The sequence below is a fragment of the Erythrolamprus reginae genome, unplaced genomic scaffold (genome assembly GCF_031021105.1).
Source record: "Erythrolamprus reginae isolate rEryReg1 unplaced genomic scaffold, rEryReg1.hap1 H_1, whole genome shotgun sequence".
NCBI classification, from domain to species: domain Eukaryota; kingdom Metazoa; phylum Chordata; class Lepidosauria; order Squamata; family Dipsadidae; genus Erythrolamprus; species Erythrolamprus reginae.
This window is the reverse complement of record NW_027248462.1, coordinates 1,851,685-1,871,270: the sequence shown is the minus strand read 5'-3', so window position 1 is coordinate 1,871,270 and position 19,586 is coordinate 1,851,685. Positions and strand designations below refer to the sequence as shown.

General features: G+C 38.2%; 1 protein-coding gene across 1 annotated transcript; it reads left to right on the top strand.

Moving 5' to 3' along the window:
* Positions 1–105: 105 nt before the first annotated feature.
* LOC139155279 (vomeronasal type-2 receptor 26-like) lies at positions 106–8,158 on the top strand. The gene is made up of 4 exons (XM_070730400.1): positions 106–912; positions 1,556–1,780; positions 2,609–2,735; positions 7,254–8,158. The coding sequence occupies exons 1-4, from the start codon at positions 112–114 to the stop codon at positions 8,156–8,158; spliced, it is 2,058 nt and encodes a 685-aa protein (XP_070586501.1). The 5' UTR covers positions 106–111.
* Positions 8,159–19,586: the final 11,428 nt, after the last annotated feature.

Below are 19,586 nucleotides of genomic sequence, written 5' to 3'. Positions count from 1 at the left end.
GAAAATATTATCTAAATGTTTATTTTATATTCTTTTTCTATTTCTCTCTAGCTCATTTATGGCGCTGTTCCAGTAATGAATGATAAAACCCCAGGCCTTTCCTTTTATCAGATGGTTCCCCCAGAAGAACTTCAGCATAACGGAATTGTCTCTCTGCTCCTGCATTTTAACTGGACATGGATTGGGATCCTTATTATGGACAATGACCAGGGAGAAAAATTTGTAGAAAGTATCATTCCACTTTTTTCCCAAAAATCAGTTTGTGTTTCTTTCATTGAACGATTTCGCAAATTAACTGATTTCAGTAGACTTGATGCCATGCTTCAACAGGGGGCAAAAATCCATGATCAGGTCATGGGTGGTAAGGTTAATGCACTAGTGTTCAATGGAGAATCCTTTGCAATGGGCTATTTGTTATGGCTTCAATATATTCCTAACATAGAAGAGGTGAGAAGTAAACCAAAAGGCAATGTTTGGATAATGACAGCACAGATGGAGTTCAGTTTGATCCCTTTTCAACGTACTTGGGATATCAAAATAATCGATGGTGCCCTTTCCTTCACAGTGCATTCCACAGGTCTACCAGAGTTCAAATCATTTGCTGAGACACAGAATCCCTTAAATGCAAAGGGAGATGGATTTATCAGACAGTTCTGGCAAGAAGCCTTTGACTGTGTATTCCCAGAAACAATTCCAAGTTACGAGTATGAGAACATTTGCAATGGTAAAGAAAATTTGATGAATCTTCCTGGACCCTTTTTTGAAATGGACATGATTGGCCACAGCTACAGCATTTACAATGCTATTCATGCCATAGCTCATGCATTACATGCTATGTCCTCCTCTAGAAATACTGAGAGATCAATTTTGGATAGAATAGGAAAGAAGCTTCATAATGAAGATTTCTGGCAGGTAATACGCTTACTAGTAAAAAAAATACTATGAAAATTTGATCACAACTGTGAATCTATATTTTGACTGTCTTCCCATGTCCTAGAATGGAAATAAATCATGCTTCAGTCAGAATGCTGTGGGGGAAACACACAAGGCCTGGAGAGTAGGGTACAACTGTCAATAGGAGGAACAGATATTATCTTGCAATCACGCACACACAGACAAACATACTCCAGATTTCTGGAGGTAGCAGGTGACTGGATCGCCATGCCTGTCCCTACGGCAGACTCTGCAAGGTGGGCGGGTGGGTGGGTGCTGTGGTGGGGAAGCCTGTCTTGGGAGGAGTGGATCAGGCACCACCAGTTGCAGCTGTCAGGGAGGGAGAAATGGCGCACAGCTCCACTGCGCAGCGTGGGAAAACACTGCATAGCAGTTTGTTGTTGGGTGCATGACCATGCAGTTGCGCACCTTAGAGGGAACAGTAGTTCTTCTATTAGTTCTTTTAATTTCTAACTTTGACTCTATCTTCCCTGTAATTACAATACAATGATAAAATATACCTAGAATGCAACAAACTATCTACTTTTCTATTCTGAAAATTATCAACTAGGAGACAAGATGTTTAATCTCTCTAACCAGTTGCATTTTCTTTACAATTTAGCTCCACTACTTTCTGAGAAGTGTTGATTTTAACAATGGTGCTGGGGAACAGATTTCCTTTGATCAGAATGGGGTTGTAGCAGCTGGATTTGATATTGTTAACTTGATGACTTTCCCAAACAAGTCATTTCTTCGTATGAAAGTTGGAAATGTGGACCATTCAGCTCCCCCAGATAAAGTATTAACCATTAATGAGATTATTACATGGCACAGCTGGTTTAATCAGGTAGGGCTTAATTATTGTGCTTGAATCAAATATGGGGCATCACAATATATAAAAATAATAAGTGTGTCTGTGTTTGTGTGTATATGCATACACACACACACACATACACACAGAGATGAAGTTGTATATAAAACAAATAATGTTATACGTAAATTCATCATATTGGACAATGGTAAATTCTTACACAAGGTGCTTTCCAGATAAGCAATTTATAGAGATCAACAATACAGTAGTACCCCTAGATACGAGCATAATTCGTTCCAGAAGGGAGCTTGTATGTCAAGGCAACTCGTATCTGGAACAAATAACTTTAGACGTTGTTTTTTCCCTCTGAGATAACCAAAAGCAAGGATTCTTGCGCCACCTAGTGGATGCTCGGCTCGTATCCCGAATTTGAGCTCGGGACTGAAACAGAAATGTCTCTCCCCTCGTGGCTCGTATCTTGAAATACTCGCATGTATCTGATTAGCAGTAGCATAATTATGACACACAAACAGCTCTTAGGTAACTAAGTGGGATATTATTTCCTCATAATAAAATTTGTCTTATTTCCAGCCCATTGTGGGTCCATATTTCATTTATCCTTAAAAGTCCTTTTTCTCTCTCTCTTTCTCTCTTTCTTTTAAGAACTCTTGATTGCACATCTAAAAAGAAGTATATTTAACTGAGCTGTATACTAGCTTTATGCTTTTACAATATAATCATCTTTGTCAGACTATTATTTCTATTCCTAAACTGGGAAGATGCCCATGACATAGAGTACTTTCATCTTTTCAAATGAGAGGCTAAAAAGTGTCAATGTGTATAGGTTTCTTCTTTAATTTCCAGGTGATACCCATTTCTGTCTGCAGTGAGAGCTGTTATCCTGGATTCAGCAAAAAAGTGAAGGAGGGAGAGCCATTTTGCTGTTATGACTGCCTCCCATGTCCAGAGGGGACGGTTTCAACTGAGAATGGTATGAGATATTAATCTATTCATTAATATATTTTCATTAAATTCAATATGGTGTGGGATGAATCATTGTTGCTCTCTGGAATATTCTAGCATAATTTTATCATTACTTTTGATAGCAATGATGAAGAATTACATTATCAAATCTTTATGTGCACCTTAAGGGATATCATCCAATCATTTATGAAGCGTTACTATAATTACTGTACATATGTATCATTGAACAATGTTTATATAACTTTTATTTCCTACAAACATATATTTTGTAAGTTCTTTACCTATGTTGTGCATTGAGCTCCCTGGTAGCGATTCAATTAGACAAAGAAGTATGTTGGACTTGTATATTTTAGAGAATCCACAGGAGCATATAGGAGGTTTTATCTGCCTCTTCTTCTAACAAAAGTTATCTCAGGTGTTGACAAATTTACAAATGAATTTTTCTGACTTTAAAATTCAAAATGCAGTATTACCAAACAATTAGTCATTCATAATAGATAAAAACTATTCAGATGGAAAGGAGGAAGATTGTTCTGTTCCCGAGCTTTTGGAATGAAACACCGATTAAAACTCAATATTTTCAACTTTAAATCACACTATTTATTGGAATACACAGCATTTTTTTCAAAAGACAATTGTTAAAATGCTCGGGGAGTATTTTCTTCTTGGCTGCGAAGTTATCAGATTAAATTCGAGGAAAAACGCCAGCTTTGGCCTAATGGCATTGCAAAAGATAACAAAGAAAATGCAGCATAGATGAGAGAAAAATCAGACCACCAATTCTAACATTCATTCAGTGTCTGGCAAAGAGTTTTTTAGCAAGGCAGAAATCAAGTTTCGGGAGGGCCATCTTGGAGCACCCCAACTCTAACACAGCGTCCATGAAACGACATTGAAATCCCATCCCAACTTTCCCAAAATCCTTTGTTTTTACACTATCTGGGAGTAACGTCAAACCCCCAAAAGGTAAAGTTGCAAGCTTATTTCTGTTCTGTCTGGGTTCCCCCAGACGTCAACACCAACTAAAAAGAGTAGCCAGACACGCTGGTAAAAAGCAAAGTTATTTTATATCTTTGAAAACAAACACAGATAACAAAAAGTGTTCTTACAAACTGGAATGCTATGATGCTTCACAGAAGAGTCACGACGGCCAGACAATACAACAGGCTTCTTGCTGGCACACACACCACTGTAGATAATAAAAGCCCACGCCTCCCCCAAGTTTTCAGCCTTCGAGGCCACAAGCCAGAATCAGAGATGCCAAGGATCGAAGCAAGGTCACAGAACTCCCAAAAGATAACTCTCCACAATACAGGAAGGGCGGGCCTGCCTTTTCAACCTTTCTGAGGAGAACCACACCCAAACCCAGCTGTTGCCTATTAGGGATGGAAATACCTGGCTAATTGTCCCCTTCATTGTGCTGCCCTTCTCTGCCTCATATCTATGATGGCTTGTGCGTTCTCATCTAATGACTCCAGGCTACTCACTGGGGAGAGCTCCCCCCCGGGAGTCTCAGGCTGTTCTCCCTCCTCCTCGTCCTGACATTCCTCTTCCCCGTCTGCCTGGTCCTCCTCCTCCTCCTGTTCCTCGTCCTCCCCCTCTGAGCATGGAGCGGCAGAGTTCCAGCCGTTCCCTGAGGAGCCTCAGGCTGAATCACAACAATTTCCTTCTACTACACAAGTCCTGTTGTCTTCTGAACAACCTCCTGTATCTCATATCTAAAAGTGGTCATCCTCTCTAATGTCCTCTTCATCTTCTGACTGGGACCACTCCCTCATTGATATATCAGCCCTCTCTGGTGGTCCCTCAAGTTCCTCCAAGTCACTTTCTCCCTCACCCTCACTCTCTGTATCAGCTTGCAAGCCCACTGTCCCAGGGTATCCAGAGAGGCCTGGCACATCCTCCTCAGAATCTAACATTACCAGAGGTGGAGAAGGAGCTCTCACAACAAAGATTAGGGAGAGAGAAAGAAATAAGCACTTTTAAACAGATGCTAGTCTAGGAAAGAAAAGAAAAGTTGTTTTATCTAATAGTTAAGTTGTGTGTAACCTGAACTGATTTTTAAAGAAGTATTATTTTTATATTTATTAAGGCAATTGATGTATACTATAAATACATATATACTTTATTTATTTTTTCCTTTATGTGTTTATTAAAACATGTGCAAGGTAATAGGTATGGTATAAACATAAAGAAGAGCAAGTAATTATAGGTAATTTGGACAATAGGACAGTAGGACAGGGACAGTAGAATATGATGGTGCACTTAGGCATTCTCGTTAAAAGATCTCTTAGAAATGGGGTGAGGTTGACTGTAGACAATCTAAGGTTAACATTTTGGGGGTTTGGAAAAGAAACCATAGAGTCAGATAGTGCATTCTATGCATTGATCACTCTGTTGCTGAGGTCATATTTTCTGCAGTCGAATTTGGAGCGGTTTACATAGAGTTTGAATTTATTTTGTGTGTGTGTGTGTGTGTGTTGTTGCAGTTGAAGCTGAAGTATATACTGTAAATACTGTACCCATCAAGCCATCATCCTTTCAGACTGAGCATCCTAATACAGTGCACACAGAAAAAAGGAAGAAGAAATGATACCAAAATATTAAAAGAATGCCATAAGAAAAAGAAATGTAACTAAAACCAGTTTATACTAGCATTATTCACTTAACATTTTTGCCTTTGCAAAGAATCCTTCATATTATTGCACAAATAGTTTTATTTGTTCCTTTTTGTTTTTTTAAAAAAAATTCAGAACTTTGTATCAATACACTTTTACTTCATGAGATTATTTTGACCCACATCTTACTCATTCTCTTTACACAACCCAACCACTTCAATGAACCTTCTTTCTTATTGATCACTCAGACAGCATTGATCATGCTGACTGATGATCTCTGGGATGGGAAAGCTAGGAGAACAAGGCTTGGGTGGAAATAATACATGGGATTTTGGAACTGTCATCCACCAAAATGGATACACTTTGATTTGGTTGGCTTTGATCTTCTTCTTCTTCTTCATAATTAATTAATAATAATTTATTATATTTGTATGCCATCCCTCTCCGAAGACTCGGAGTGGCTCACAACAAACAATATAAAGTGTACAAATCCAATGTTTAAAAAACAATTTTAAAAAACCTTTATAATAAAAAGCAATCATACAACCCTAACAAACATAATAGCTAAGGGGTATATCCATTTCCCCATGCCTGGCGACATAGGTGGATTTTCAGGAGGTTATGAAAGGCAAGGAGGGTGGGCCAGTCCTGATCTCCCAGGGGAGTTGATTCCAGAGGGCTGTGGTCGCCACAGAGAAGACTCTTCCCCTGGGTCCCACTAGATGGCATTGCTTAGTCGACGGGACCCAGAGAAGGCCAACTCTGTGGGACCTAATCAGTCACTGTGATTCATGTGGCAGAAGGCGGTCCCAAAGGCATTCTGGAACGATGCCATGTAGGGCTTTATAGGTCATAACCAACACTTTGAATTGTGACCGGAAATTGATCGGCAGCCAGTGCAGGCCACGGAGTGTCGACGAGACATTGGTATATCTAGGGAAGCTTATGATTGCTCTCGTGGATGCATTCTGTACGATCTGAAGTTTCTGAACACTTTTCAAAGGTAGCCCCATGTAAAGAGCATGTAGCCCCTCCTCCACCTCCTTATTCTTCCTCTTCCTCTTCTTCCTCTTCTTCTTCGTCTTCTGATAACTTGATATGGACAGCCGTATTTTTTTTAAAAATAAATAAATACACTGGAAAATGTGTCAGAGCACATATACACCCATTATTGCTTCTTTTCTTCCCTGAACATATTCACTCCATAAGTCAATATGTACACTTTTCTTTCATTGCTTGCATAATTTCATATACCATGTTATTGGATATGCCTGAATTCCAAATCATAGTCTTATATACATTTGATATCTCAGATGGGCTGATAATTATTGATCTCTCTCATTCATTAGGGCTTTGATTCAGTGAAGATCCCTTACTCATTATGAAGGGGAAGAAACAGTTAGTTTAGGTTACCAACCTAAAGCATACACAAAGTTTAATTTCAACCCAAAAGCAGGGACATTATTTTATGCAAAATACATTCACTTATGCACAGAATACTATTATAAATTATATATTAAAGCTTTATTAAATTCAGTAAGATTTATATGCCTTGTACACTGAGAGAAGATAAAAGAAATATTTTAATGATTTATCCGAAACATTTGTCAGATAATAGAGTGAGTGAGTGAGTGAGAGAGAGAGAAAGAGAGATATGACGGATGGTAGGAAATTGTTGATTTAATTTATTAATTTAAAAAGTCAAATTCTATTTAATTTAGTATATAAACCATGTTTGCCAATTAAATTTAGCAGGAATCTTGGTTAAACAAAATATTTTGTAAACACTATAAAAATTAATGTTTATACATTTACAATTATGATTGCAATATGATAATTTATACCATGATAAACAGATATATACAACCTGTATGAGAATAACATCTCATTCTTTCTTCTTTTTTCAGACAGAAACGAATGTTATAGATGTAATGACAAATTTTATCCAAATAAAAAACATGATTTTTGTATCCCCAAAACTGTTAGTTTTTTGACTTATGAAGAACCTTTAGGGATCAGTTTAGCCTGCCTTTCAAATTTTCTTTCTTTGTCCACTGTTTTTGTGCTTGGAGCATTTATGAGGCATCACAACACTCCCATCGTCATAGCCAACAACCGGGACCTGACCTATACACTCCTTATAGCGCTGCTCCTCTGTTTCCTTTCGGCACTGCTCTTCATTGGTCAACCAGGAAGATTAATCTGTCTTCTCCGACAAACAACTTTTGGCATAGTCTTCTCAATAGCTGTTTCTTCAGTCTTGGCAAAAACCATCACAGTGATTCTGGCTTTTATGGCCACTAAACCAGGATCCAGGATGAGAAAATGGGTGGGGAAAAAATTAACTAATTTTATCATTGTTTCCTGCTCCCTAATCCAAGCAGGCATTTGTACACTCTGGCTATCTATGAAGCCTCCATTCCCAGATGTTGATATGTTCTCAGTGACTGAAGAAATTATCCTACAATGTAATGAAGGCTCCATTACCTTGTTTTATTGTGTCCTTGGCTATATGGGTTTCCTGGCTCTTATCAGCTTCATCACAGCTTTTCTTGCCAGGAAATTACCTAATACTTTCAATGAAGCCAAATTCATCACGTTCAGCATGTTGGTCTTTTGTAGTGTTTGGCTGACCTTTGTCCCAGCATACCTGAGCTCCAAGGGGAAATACATAGTGGCTGTGGAGATCTTTTCTATCTTAGCTTCAGGTGCTGGGCTTCTGGGCTGTATCTTTTTCCCCAAATGTTATATCATTGTGTTTCGGCCAAACCTGAACAACAAGGAACAACTAATTAGGAAAAAAAGTTGTTAATAATCCCTATCTTTCATCATCACACAAATGTTTTTAATTTACATTTTTGCATTTCTGAATAATATAGAATATTCATGAAAATATCTCTCTCTTTATGTACCTTTCCTACATTTTCCAAATAGTCTTAACATTTAATTAAGGGAAAAGAATGCGTCCCACTTCTTTGTATCATTTCTTGAGACATTATACTGTTTTTAAAGTATCTTTTCTGAAGCACATTCATTTTCTGTTCCATTTTTATTTTCTTGATATCAACAGTTGTATTACTTCAGCATAATTTCCATGTAAATTATAAAATTGTGGATTGGTGTGTGCCCTTTCCTCTCCTCTTTCCCTATTGCTTTAAAGAGATATATCCAAAACATATTATAGAGAAATCTTTGAAGGGATCTGTTCACAAAGGAATGCAAATGCCTAAGATTTGGGTTTAAATTCTAATATCTTTTTCACTAATTATGTAACTATCAGCATGGCAGAATGAACAATCTCATAGCATTTGTCTTTGACTGAATGATAACTTGTCAATTGCTCAATGGTGTCTTCCTTCCATATACAGTAGTCAAGGGGACCTGGAATCTTGTTCTCAAATTCAAAGAAGCTGCCAGTCCTTATCACTCTGTTACAGAAGTGGGTTCTTCCCAGTTTAGATTGGTTTGCTTGAACTGGTAGCAACCCGCTGGTGACAACATGATTAGTGATGGGCAAACCAAACTCACACAATTCGGGTCTGTACTGAATTTTGCGGTGTTCGGTATGCCAAACACAAACCCGAAATTTCTTGAAACTTCGGGCAAAGTTCAGGGTCGTGTTCGGTGTTCGAAGCTTTGACGTCACCGGCAGGTTGATAAGGAAGCCAAGGTGATCACTTCCTGGATTCCATGGAATCCAGGAAGTGATCACCTTGGCATCCTTAGCAACCTTCTGGTGACATCAAAGCTCCGCCCCTGGAATCTCTTCGTAGGAGGGATTCCCCAGCTCCTTCAAAGGGATGTCTTCACATAAAAATAAATGTTATTTTTATGAAAAAGGATGCCGCAGCAGCGCTGCAAGCAAAGGGTGGTCCTTTCACATAAAAATAAACATGTTTATTTTTACGTGAAAAGACCGCCCTTTGTTACAGCACCATTGCAGCATCCTTTCATGTAAAAATAAACAGGAAGAGATCACCTTGCCATTCTTAGCAACCTGCCGGTATACGTGACATCAAAGCTCTACCCCCAGAATCTCTTGCTGGGATTCCCCGTTTGGGTTCGAGTTCAGGTTCGGCCGAATTTTGCATAATGTTCATCCGTACTTGCTGAACCCAAACACCGTTGGGTTCGCCCATCACTAATCATGATGATGTCACAGAACTGGTTTGGTTGGTGCCTGTCTGTGGGTGCTGCCATCTTTTGGGGGAAATTTATTTTATTTTAATTTTTTAAATTATTTTTTTCTTCTGAGCATGTGCAAAAGCCCAGTTTCCAGCCCTGTGCATGCATTGCCATTTTTTTTTGCTTCTTTTGGGGGATTTTATTTTTACTTTTTGGCACTGTGCATGCATGTATGGACCCTTGAGGCACAGCCAGGTGACACAGAAGAAAGCAAACTGGCAGCAAGGTAAGTTAGAACCCACCCCTAGTCAGTTAGCTACAGTTCTATCTGTAATGGTATTTGGGAAGGTTCTTGAATGGGGCAAAGCAATGCAACCTAGGGAATGGTCAGATGACAGACCATTGATCATTATCAGTCATTTAGCTACAGCTTTGTACTTTAACTTCAAAAAGAAATATAAATGCCAATTGTTCTTTTGGCTACAACTTTTGGCTTAACACTACAAGTTGGTCAGAATTATCCCCTATATATTTCACCCCCATCCCTACTTTCTCAGTATTAGAGCAAACTGCACTTTCAATTATGTTCTGTCGAGCTCTCTGGTAGAATCCTCCCAAAAATGCACAGATACAATTTCAGACACACACACATTTGAAAATTCAAAACAATGTTCTTTATACCAAAAATGCAACTAAACAGAGCACTCTTTTTGTATAGCAAAGAGCACTTGTCTCCAAACAAATTGGTAATTTGTACAAGTCCCTTATCAGTTCTGTGATACTTAGCTTGCAGCTGTGAGGCAATTCACAGTCCTTCTTCTTTCACAAAGTGAAACACACTTTGCTCTGGGTTAGTTTCAAAGCGGGGGAAAATCAGCACATAAAGATCAAAGTCAGCAAAGTCACAAGGATCAGATAATCCTCCACAATGGCCAAACCCACAGGCTGCTATTTATAGCAGCCTCACTAATTACCACAGCCCCACCCAACCACAGGTGGCCTCATTTTATTTGATAATAATCTCTCAGTTGTTGTTGACTATGCATCGCTCTCCGCATGCGTGGCTCTATCATTAACTCTTGTTCTGAATCCAAGGAGGAGCTAGATAATTGATCTCCTTCTGAGCTGTCTGCCACACTCTCCTGCTCCCTGTCACTCATGTCTTATTGGTCAAAGGAGCCTTCATTAGCAGATTCCACCGGGGGCAAAACAGGCCTGCAGCATGTGGATGTCTCCCCCACATCCACAGTCCATGGAGCAGGAGCAGGGCCAGAGCTAACCACAACACAATTATGGCAAATACAATATTCTACAGAGTCTACGGAGAGGGGCAGCATACAAATCTAATAAATAAATAAATGTAGCACATTGGCTACTGTAGCCTAAGAGTTCTCTGTTAGCCTTTAGATCAGGGCTGTCAAACACCCGGCCCTAGAGGCTAGATGCATCATGTACTGGCCATCTATATGCCTGGTTCAGTGAAGGGGGGAAGTCCCGATACATCACATGATGCCACCGTGACCCTATGAATTTACACCCCTGCTTTAGATTGTTAACTGCTTAATTATCCAATTTAAATGAACTTTGCCCCTTCACATGCTTTATTTTCTTGGATATTTTGATCTATGATATCTCTTTCTAGTGGAAAAGGATCTTTAAAATAGTCCATCTTGATCTATACTGTGTGTATTCAGAGAAATGTTGGACATTTCGTGCATCTTTGGTTGGCAGTTCATTGAAAACCCCAGTCATCACATGAAATAAAGGGTTATTTAAAGTACTTCACTGGATTAAATCAGACAGCCCCTCAGTTCCATTGTGGCCCTTTCATTTGCTCAAGAACTCAAAAAGATAAAGCAACTACTAGAGTGCCACTTGAAGAAGACTTGTCTCAAGTCTCAACAAACAACAAATGCAAAATTATGTATAAGTAAACAATGCTAATTACAACAGCAAAAATAAATATTGTCACCTTTGTAAGTTTGGCTGAATGCTATCCTTATAAGGTTGGCTAAATGCCACCTAGGTGTTTTTAAGGTGCCCCTCCAGCTCTAAATGATCTAAATCTAACTGCTGTGTTCTGGTGGTGTTTGGCTATTTTGTTATGTTGAAGGGATTCATCACACTTTCTTCTGATTAATGATTCTGACTAGTCCAAGATTCTATATGACCACCATGACAACCACAGACTGAGTCAACTAATCATGGACCCTACTGTGATGGTTTCTCTGGATGCCAACTTGGAGAATAAGAAAGGATTGGTTCTATGAGGTTAAGAGCCAGAGGGTGGAGGGTGGCAAGGAACAGCATTAGGAAGATGCCAAAACCTCCAAGCCAGAAATAGAAGGGTAGGAGGAGCTTTTAGAGCCAAAAGCTTTTGAGGAATCATTAGGGGAATGACCAAATGAGTACCAGGATAGGGAGGAAAGGGGAGAGATGCTGCTGCAGCTGGAGGACACAGGGTGGAGAAGAATTGCAACTGCAACTGGACAAGAGAGCTGAGGAGGAATTGCCTTCTCTACCAAATCACAGGACCTACAAGGCTGAATGGAGAAAGAAGTAAAACAGATTGGCAAAATTACTCACAAAGAGGCATCCCTGTTGCTCCTAATAAGTTCCTCCTAATGAGTATTTGATGATGGAGTATTTCTTTTACCTCTAAATGGTTGTGTTCCCTTTAATCAAGAAGCCTTCACTTGATCTGAATGATTTGAACAACTGCAGATCTGCCACCAACATTCCTGTGATTCCTTCTTTGAGAAGTTATAGAGGAAGTGATGGCCTTTCAGCTACAAAGGTCCCTAGAAAAAGTAGATTATTTGAACTTTTTCTAATAATGTTTTTAATGAGGTTTCAGCAAAGGAATTACATCAACCTTAGCGAGATCAGTGATCTTCTTAATCTCTCAGCTTTCATAAGAATACTATCTAGGTGCCCAGAGACTTGAACTTTTCAAAATCCAATCTGATAGAGGTATAAAACTTCTCTTCATATTATTTCTCCTAAACTGTAATGGTAGGAAATACATACATACGTACGTATGTATGTATGTATCACATGTTTTTGCTGAATTTTTAAAATTAAGGGAGACTGGGATAGCGCTATTTCGGCCTTGATCCAACAGAAAAAACATATTATATATATGTGTGCGTGTGTGTGCGTGTGTGTGTATATATATACACACACATACACACACACACATATATATATATACCACATGTTTTTTGCTGAAATTTTAAAATTAAGGGAGACTAGGATGGCACCATTTCAACCTTGCTCTGGCCTCATCAGCTAGCCACACCCTTACTGGGATTTGTTCTGGCAGCTTCTGCCTTGTAATGCAGAGAATTAACCTCTAAGCCACCAAACCTGATCCCTTTAGCTCTGTACCAGGGAGGGGCTATATGTTTTTTATGTTGGATCGCTCTGGTATATTGAAGGAACGTCACAGATCCTTTTTGCCTGTAGGCACAACCCAGGGCCATTTCAAGGCAGTTAATTTACTCTTATTCCCAGTAAAGTGTATGGCTAGCTGATGAGGCCAGAACAAGGCCAAAATAGCGCTATCCTAGTCTCCCTTAATTTTAAATATTCAGGAAAAATATGTGATACATACAGAACATAGTTTGTTGGCTATGAATAAATTAATTCTATCTATGGCCCTGGTTGGGCCTAGAGGCAAAAAGGAGCTGTGACATTCCTTCAATATACCAGGGTGATCCAACAGAAAAAAACTAGATAGATAGATAGATAGATAGATAGATAGATAGATAGATAGATAGACAGACAGACAGACAGACAGACAGACAGACAGACAGACAGACAGACAGACAGACAGACAGACAGACAGACAGATTTCTATTTCTAATGCAATAAATGATTTGGTGGTCTCTTGTTTAAGTAAATTTCAGATCTGGCCATGCTAACTTCTTTAATATTCCAAGGTTGGCTCAAGAGCCGGGGTGGCGCAGCAGGTAGAGTGCTGGCCACTGAAGCTGACTGTAGATCTGCAGGTCAGAGGTTCAAATCTCATCACCGGCTCAAGGTTGACTCAGCCTTCTATCCTTCCAAGGTGAGCAAAATGAGTACCTGAATTATGTGGGCAATATGCTGGCTCTGTTAAAAAGTGCTATTGCTAACATGTTGTAAGACACCCTGAGTGTAAGGAAAGGACGGCATAAAATTTGAATAAATAAAATAAATATTATCAGCATGTTAGTGTCAGAATATATTCTCAACAAACTCATGAAAATCTCAAGCATATTTCTGGGAATAATTTCTTTGCCAACCATCACCATCAAACTGTTCCCAGAATATGAATGTACAGTAGATATTCCCTATTCACAATATTCACATCCCCAAACCCTAGTTCTTATAAGAATATGAGAAAGAAAAACAATAACATAATTTCTGCAGGACACACTAGGGGGAACTGAACTCCAGTTTAATAATCACCTTCTTGCTTGTGCATCTAAATTACTATTTTTAATTCTTCTTTTGTCAAAGTCTCACTGAATCTCAGTATTCATTAGAAAGATTAATTTAAAATATTAATGTAGGATGTTACTTATCTCTCTTTCTCTTAAAATATCAATACCATTTAGAACTAGAGTGAATCACATCAGGCTTAGAGATGAGTATGAATCACCAATTCTGATGTTCGATAAGCTATCATTCATGTTATATAATATTATACAATGTTAATCTCAAAAATCCTAATGGTCATAAGAACAAAGAGCATCTTTGAAATCTCTTGTTATAATAGGAATGGCAACTCTATTGGTCTGGTTTCTAGTCCTGCTCCCTCATGTGGGATGCAAAATTCATAGATGCAACATATTTCATCCATATCCTCCTCATCACAAATATCATCAGCCAGGAGATTTTATGGTGGGAAGCATTTCTTCTCAAGTTGCTCCGGTCACATATGAAGTCACCTTCCAAGAACGCCTTCCTCCAATATTGCCTGAACAACTTATGTAAGAAATGGAATTGCTATTTTTGCTTTATATTTTCATAGATTTGTGTTTTCTGAAATAATCCATCAAATGATTGATTGGGGTCAATATACTGAATTGATTTATAGTATAGTATATTCAGTAAATATACTGAATTGAAATAATCCATCATTTCACTGTCATCAAAGAATAATAGATGATTGACTGGATTGAATATCAGCAGATGTTAACAAACATGTTCTTTTCTCAACCACAGAATGTAATATGTGGATTTATGGGAATGCAGAAATCTGTCTATGTGGCGATGCTGAACATGTTAAAGCTTCCCAAATCAGGGCATCACCACATGGATGGGCTTCCAATCTTGCAATTGTCCACTATTGCTATCTAATTGGAGAGTATTTGGTACTTTGTGCTGACACAGCTTGAGGAAGATTGATTTAATCCTGCTGTTAACTTCGGGTCTTTAAGACCCGTTTTTGAACTTTGAGACTCTGTAAAAAGTTTTCCCTGCATATCTGAAACTTGAAATTTCATGAGTTTGGATCATTTCAGGGGTTCTGTCTATGAGAACCTTTGGGGGGTGGGGGGCTTCTTTCTTGCTGAAAAAAGTCACACTTGTACTCTTCCTGGGTCACCCTGATCCAGACCGAAAATTCTTCATTTGAGGTGCTTATGTTCGGTCAATTTGGAAACCTTTTTCACTTGGAAGGTAGTCTAAACATTTCTGCACACAGTGATATGAAAATTGAACTGAAAAAACTATGCTTATTGGTTTACTTTGCTGATAATAGGAAGTCCCCCCCTTTTTTTGGACTTTTTTTCAATTTATAGATAGTTTAGCCTGCAAAGTGCATTCAATTTTACTAAAGTTGGTGTGGGATTGGTAGTTTGAACATTACTGAATGTAAGAAAAATATAAATGAACTGAAAAAAATGATGCTTATTGGGGGTTTTTAAATCAGAATTAGGGCCTCACACACACACACACACACACACACACCGTGTGCAATCATTTTCAATTTTCTTTTTTTTTTTAGCCTGGCAGTTGCAACTTTTTTGAAAACTTTTTGCATTGAATTAGTAGTATGAACATTCCTGAACATAATGATATGAAAAGTGAACTGAAAAAATTAATGCTTATTAGTTTATTTTGATCAAAAAGCCTCCCCCCCCATTTTTAATCATTTCGTGTCAGTTTATATTTTTGGGGGGCTAAAATCTCCAAGCGATTTTCCCCCAAAGGGTTTGATATACTAAATTGAACATTCCTGATCATAAGGAAAATATAAATTAACTGAAAAAATTGATGCTTATTGAATATAAGACCATAGGGTCTTATACTCGAGTATAAGCCTATTTGAGTATAAGCAAGGGGGCCCTTTTATGAGCAAAATAAACCAATAAGCATCATTTTTCAGTTCAATTTTCATATCATTATGTTCAGAAATGTTCAAGCTACTAATCCCACACCAACTTTAGTAAAATAGAACACATTTTGCAGGCAAAACTATCTATAAATTGAAACAAAATTCACAAAACGGGGGGCGGCTTTTATGTGCAAAATAAACCAATAAGCATTAATTTTTTTCAGTTCAATTTTCATTTCATTGTGTGTAGAAATGTTCAAACTAGTTTCCAAGTGAAAAAAGCTTTCAAAAAGACCAAATATAAGTATCTAAAATAAGACATTTCCAGTCCAGGTCAAATAGACCCAGGAAGAGTACAAATGTATAGTGTTTTTGAAGAGAACAGCAGGGTTAAAATTATTTTTCTTCATAGTCTTCCTGAATAAGCAAGTTAATTTTTACCTTACATCTAAACAATGAGTCCATCAAACTGACTCCTAACCTAGTCCACAACAAAGTCCTGAGCATAACTAAAAAGGAAAATTATTTAAAGAATTTCAAATAAAGGGCCTGACTCTGCCAAAAATCTGATTACCTTTATTTTGGGAAGCCAAAAACACACATGCTGTTTGTGGATTCCAGATATATGCCCTGTGTCTGAAATTCTTTGCATTTTCTTTTGAAATATCTGTGTTACGTATATATTAATTCAGATACATTAGAGACATCACTTATACTAACAGAGATACGAGAGAAAGAGGAGGTGGAGTTGCACTATATATAACAAATAATTACACCTCTACAGAAATAGAGCACAACAAATCATATTGAATGCATTTGGGTCTATATTGAAGGAGGTGGGGAAAATAACATTGCCATAGGTCTATACTATAGACCAGTGATTTTCAACCTTTTTTGAGCCACGGCACATTTTTTACATTTACAAAACCCTGGGGCACAATAGGAGGGGGGGGGGGGGGCTAAAAAAAGTTTGGACAAAAATTTTCTCTCTTCCTCCCTTTCGCTCTATTTCTCTCTCCCTCCTTCTTTCTCTCCCTTCTTTTTTTCCTCTCTCTCCATCCTTTTCTTTCTCTCTTCCTTCCTTCCTCTTTTTTGCTCTTTTTCTCCTTCCCTCCCTCCGTCTTTCTCCCACCTTCCCTCCCTCTCTTTCTCTCTTTCTCTCTCTCTCCCTTGCTTTCTTTCTCTCGCTTGTTCTCTTTCTCTCTCTTGCTTTCTTTCTTTCTTTCTTTCTTTCTTTCTCTCTTTCTCTCTCTCCTTTTCTTTTTCTCTCTCTTGCTTTCTCTCTGTCTTTCTCTCTCTCTTGTTTTCTTTTTCTCTCTTGGTTTTTCTTTCTTTCTCTCTCTCTCTCTCTTGCTTTCTCTCTTTCTCTCTCTCTCTCGTTTTCTTTCTCTCTATGAGCTTCGCGGCACACCTGACCATGTCTCACGGCACACTAGTGTGCCGCGGCACACTGGTTGAAAAACACTGCTATAGACCACCCAACCAAACAGAGGAAGTAGATGAACTTTTTGCTAGTCATCTAACTGAGGTATGTAGGAAGCACATCATAATAGTAATGGGGGATTTTAATTACCCTGACATGAGCTGGGAGTCAAACTCGGCAACAAGTGGAAGATCTAACAGGTTCCTAACAAACCTATCAGACAACTTTATTACCCAAAAAGTAGAGAAGGGAACAAGGAGATCAGCCATATTGGACTTAATTCTCACTAACAGAGATAAAATGATAGAAGGTGTTGAAGCTACAGGAACCTAGGAGGCAAGTGATCATGCAATATTGGAATTCAACATTATGCAAATACAAACAGTAGAACAGAGTTAAACTAGAGTCTTTAACTTTAAGTGAACTAATTTCAATAAACCTAGAAAGAATTTTGGAAAGATTCAATGGATGAGAATCCTCAAGAGGAAAACAATTCAAGAAGCTTGGGGAATTTTGAAAAGTGAGATTATAAAAGTTCAATACCAATGAAGAAGAAAAATAATAGGTCACAAAAGAAACCAGCAATGCTCATAAAGAACTCGCTGACAGATTAAAAGACAAAAAGGACAAGTACAAAAAGTGAAAAGAAGGGGAAATAACTAAGGCAGAGTACCAGCGAAAAGCCCAAGGCTGTAAAGATGAAGTGAGGAAAGCTAAAGTTCACAATGAACAAAGGCTTGCAATAAAAGTAAAAAGTAATTTTAAAAAAGCTTCTTCCAACATATTAAAAACAAGAAAAATTTCAAAGAAACAATTGGTCCATTGCAGGGAGAAAGTGGCAAGAAGGTGACAAGCAACAGGGAGAAAGCTGAGCTACTTCACACATTTTTTTGCATCTGTCTTTACACAAAGGGGAAAAAACAGTCCAATCTATCAAAAACAGCATCACAAAAAACATATTAGAAACACAAGTTAAAATAGGGAAGAAAATGGTAAATGTATACCTGTGTAACCTAGACAAATTCAAATCACCAGGACCAGATGGATTACACCCCAAGGTTCTGAAGGAACTGACAGATGAGATCTCAGAATTACTGAACTACAGTATATCTTTCAAAGATTCTGGAGCACCCAGGAACTGCTGGAAGACTGGAAAAGAGCTGATGTTCAAAAAAGGTCCCTAGAAAAAGTAGAGCCTGACAGCCTGACTTCAATACCAGAGAAAATTTTGGAAAAGATAATCAAGCAACAAATCAATGAACACTCAGAAGCAAACCAAGTAATAATCAAAAGCCAACATGGGGTTGTTAAAAACAGATCAACAGTAATAACTATGACAGGGATCTTGAAGTCCTAGTGGACAACCATTTAAATATGAGCCAACAAAGTGCGGCAGTTGTCAAAAAAAATCAACACAGTTCTAGGCTGTATTAACAGACGGATAGAATCAAGTACACATGAAGTGTTAATAAAACTTTAAAAGGCCTTGGTAAGGCCACACTTGGAATGCTGCATTCAGTTTTGATCACCACGATGCAAAAAGGATTGAGACTACAGAAAGAGTGCAGAGAAGAGTAAAAAAGACGATTAGGGGACTGGAGGCTAAAACATATAAAGAGCAGTTGCAGGATCTGTGCCAGGCTAGTTTAATGAAAAGAAGGACCATGAAAGACGTGATAGCAGTGTTCCAATATATCAGGGGTTGCCACAAAGAAGGAGTCTACCTATTCTCCAAAGCACCTGAAGGTAGTGCCTCTGTTTGTAGTACGTCTGCCTGTGATTTTATTGCAGCTGCTAAGGATATGATCAGTTGTTTCATCAGCTTCCTTGTAAAGTCTACATTTTGGGTTATCAGCTGATTTTTCAATCCTGGCCTTGATTACATTTGTTCTGATTGCTTGCTCCTGGGATACAAGAATCAAACCTTTTGTCTCCTTCTTCAGTGTTCCATCAGTGGGACATAATCAGGTCTTCTCCTTATCAACTTTTCCTTCAATCTTGTCAAGGAACTGCCCATGCAAAGCTTTATTGCACCAGCTGTCGGCTCTGTTTGCATTGCAGTTATTATTATTGTTTATTGTTTGTTTGTTTGTTTGCTGTTGTTGTTGTTGTTGAACTTGGTAAAACTAACTTACTGAATTTACTTATTTGTATAACTACTGATTAGAATATAAGAACTGGAAAAATATACTTCTGATGTGCAACTTTCCTTGTAGTGGCATTCCAAAGAATTACCAGCACATCCTGGCTTTGGTATATGCGGTAAAGGAAATCAATCAAAACACACAAATCCTACCCAATCTTACCTTGGGCTTCCATATTTATGATAGTTATAACAATGCTCAAAAGACTTATCACGCCACT

Bases quoted from the DNA above. Each gene is read 5' to 3' on its own strand.
- LOC139155279 (XM_070730400.1), top strand. From the start codon at position 112: ATGGTTCCCCCAGAAGAACTTCAGCATAACGGAATTGTCTCTCTGCTC. The intron at 913-1,555 runs GTAATACGCTTA...TTTACAATTTAG, and splicing joins ATAATGAAGATTTCTGGCAG to CTCCACTACTTTCTGAGAAG. The intron at 1,781-2,608 runs GTAGGGCTTAAT...TTTAATTTCCAG, and splicing joins GGCACAGCTGGTTTAATCAG to GTGATACCCATTTCTGTCTG.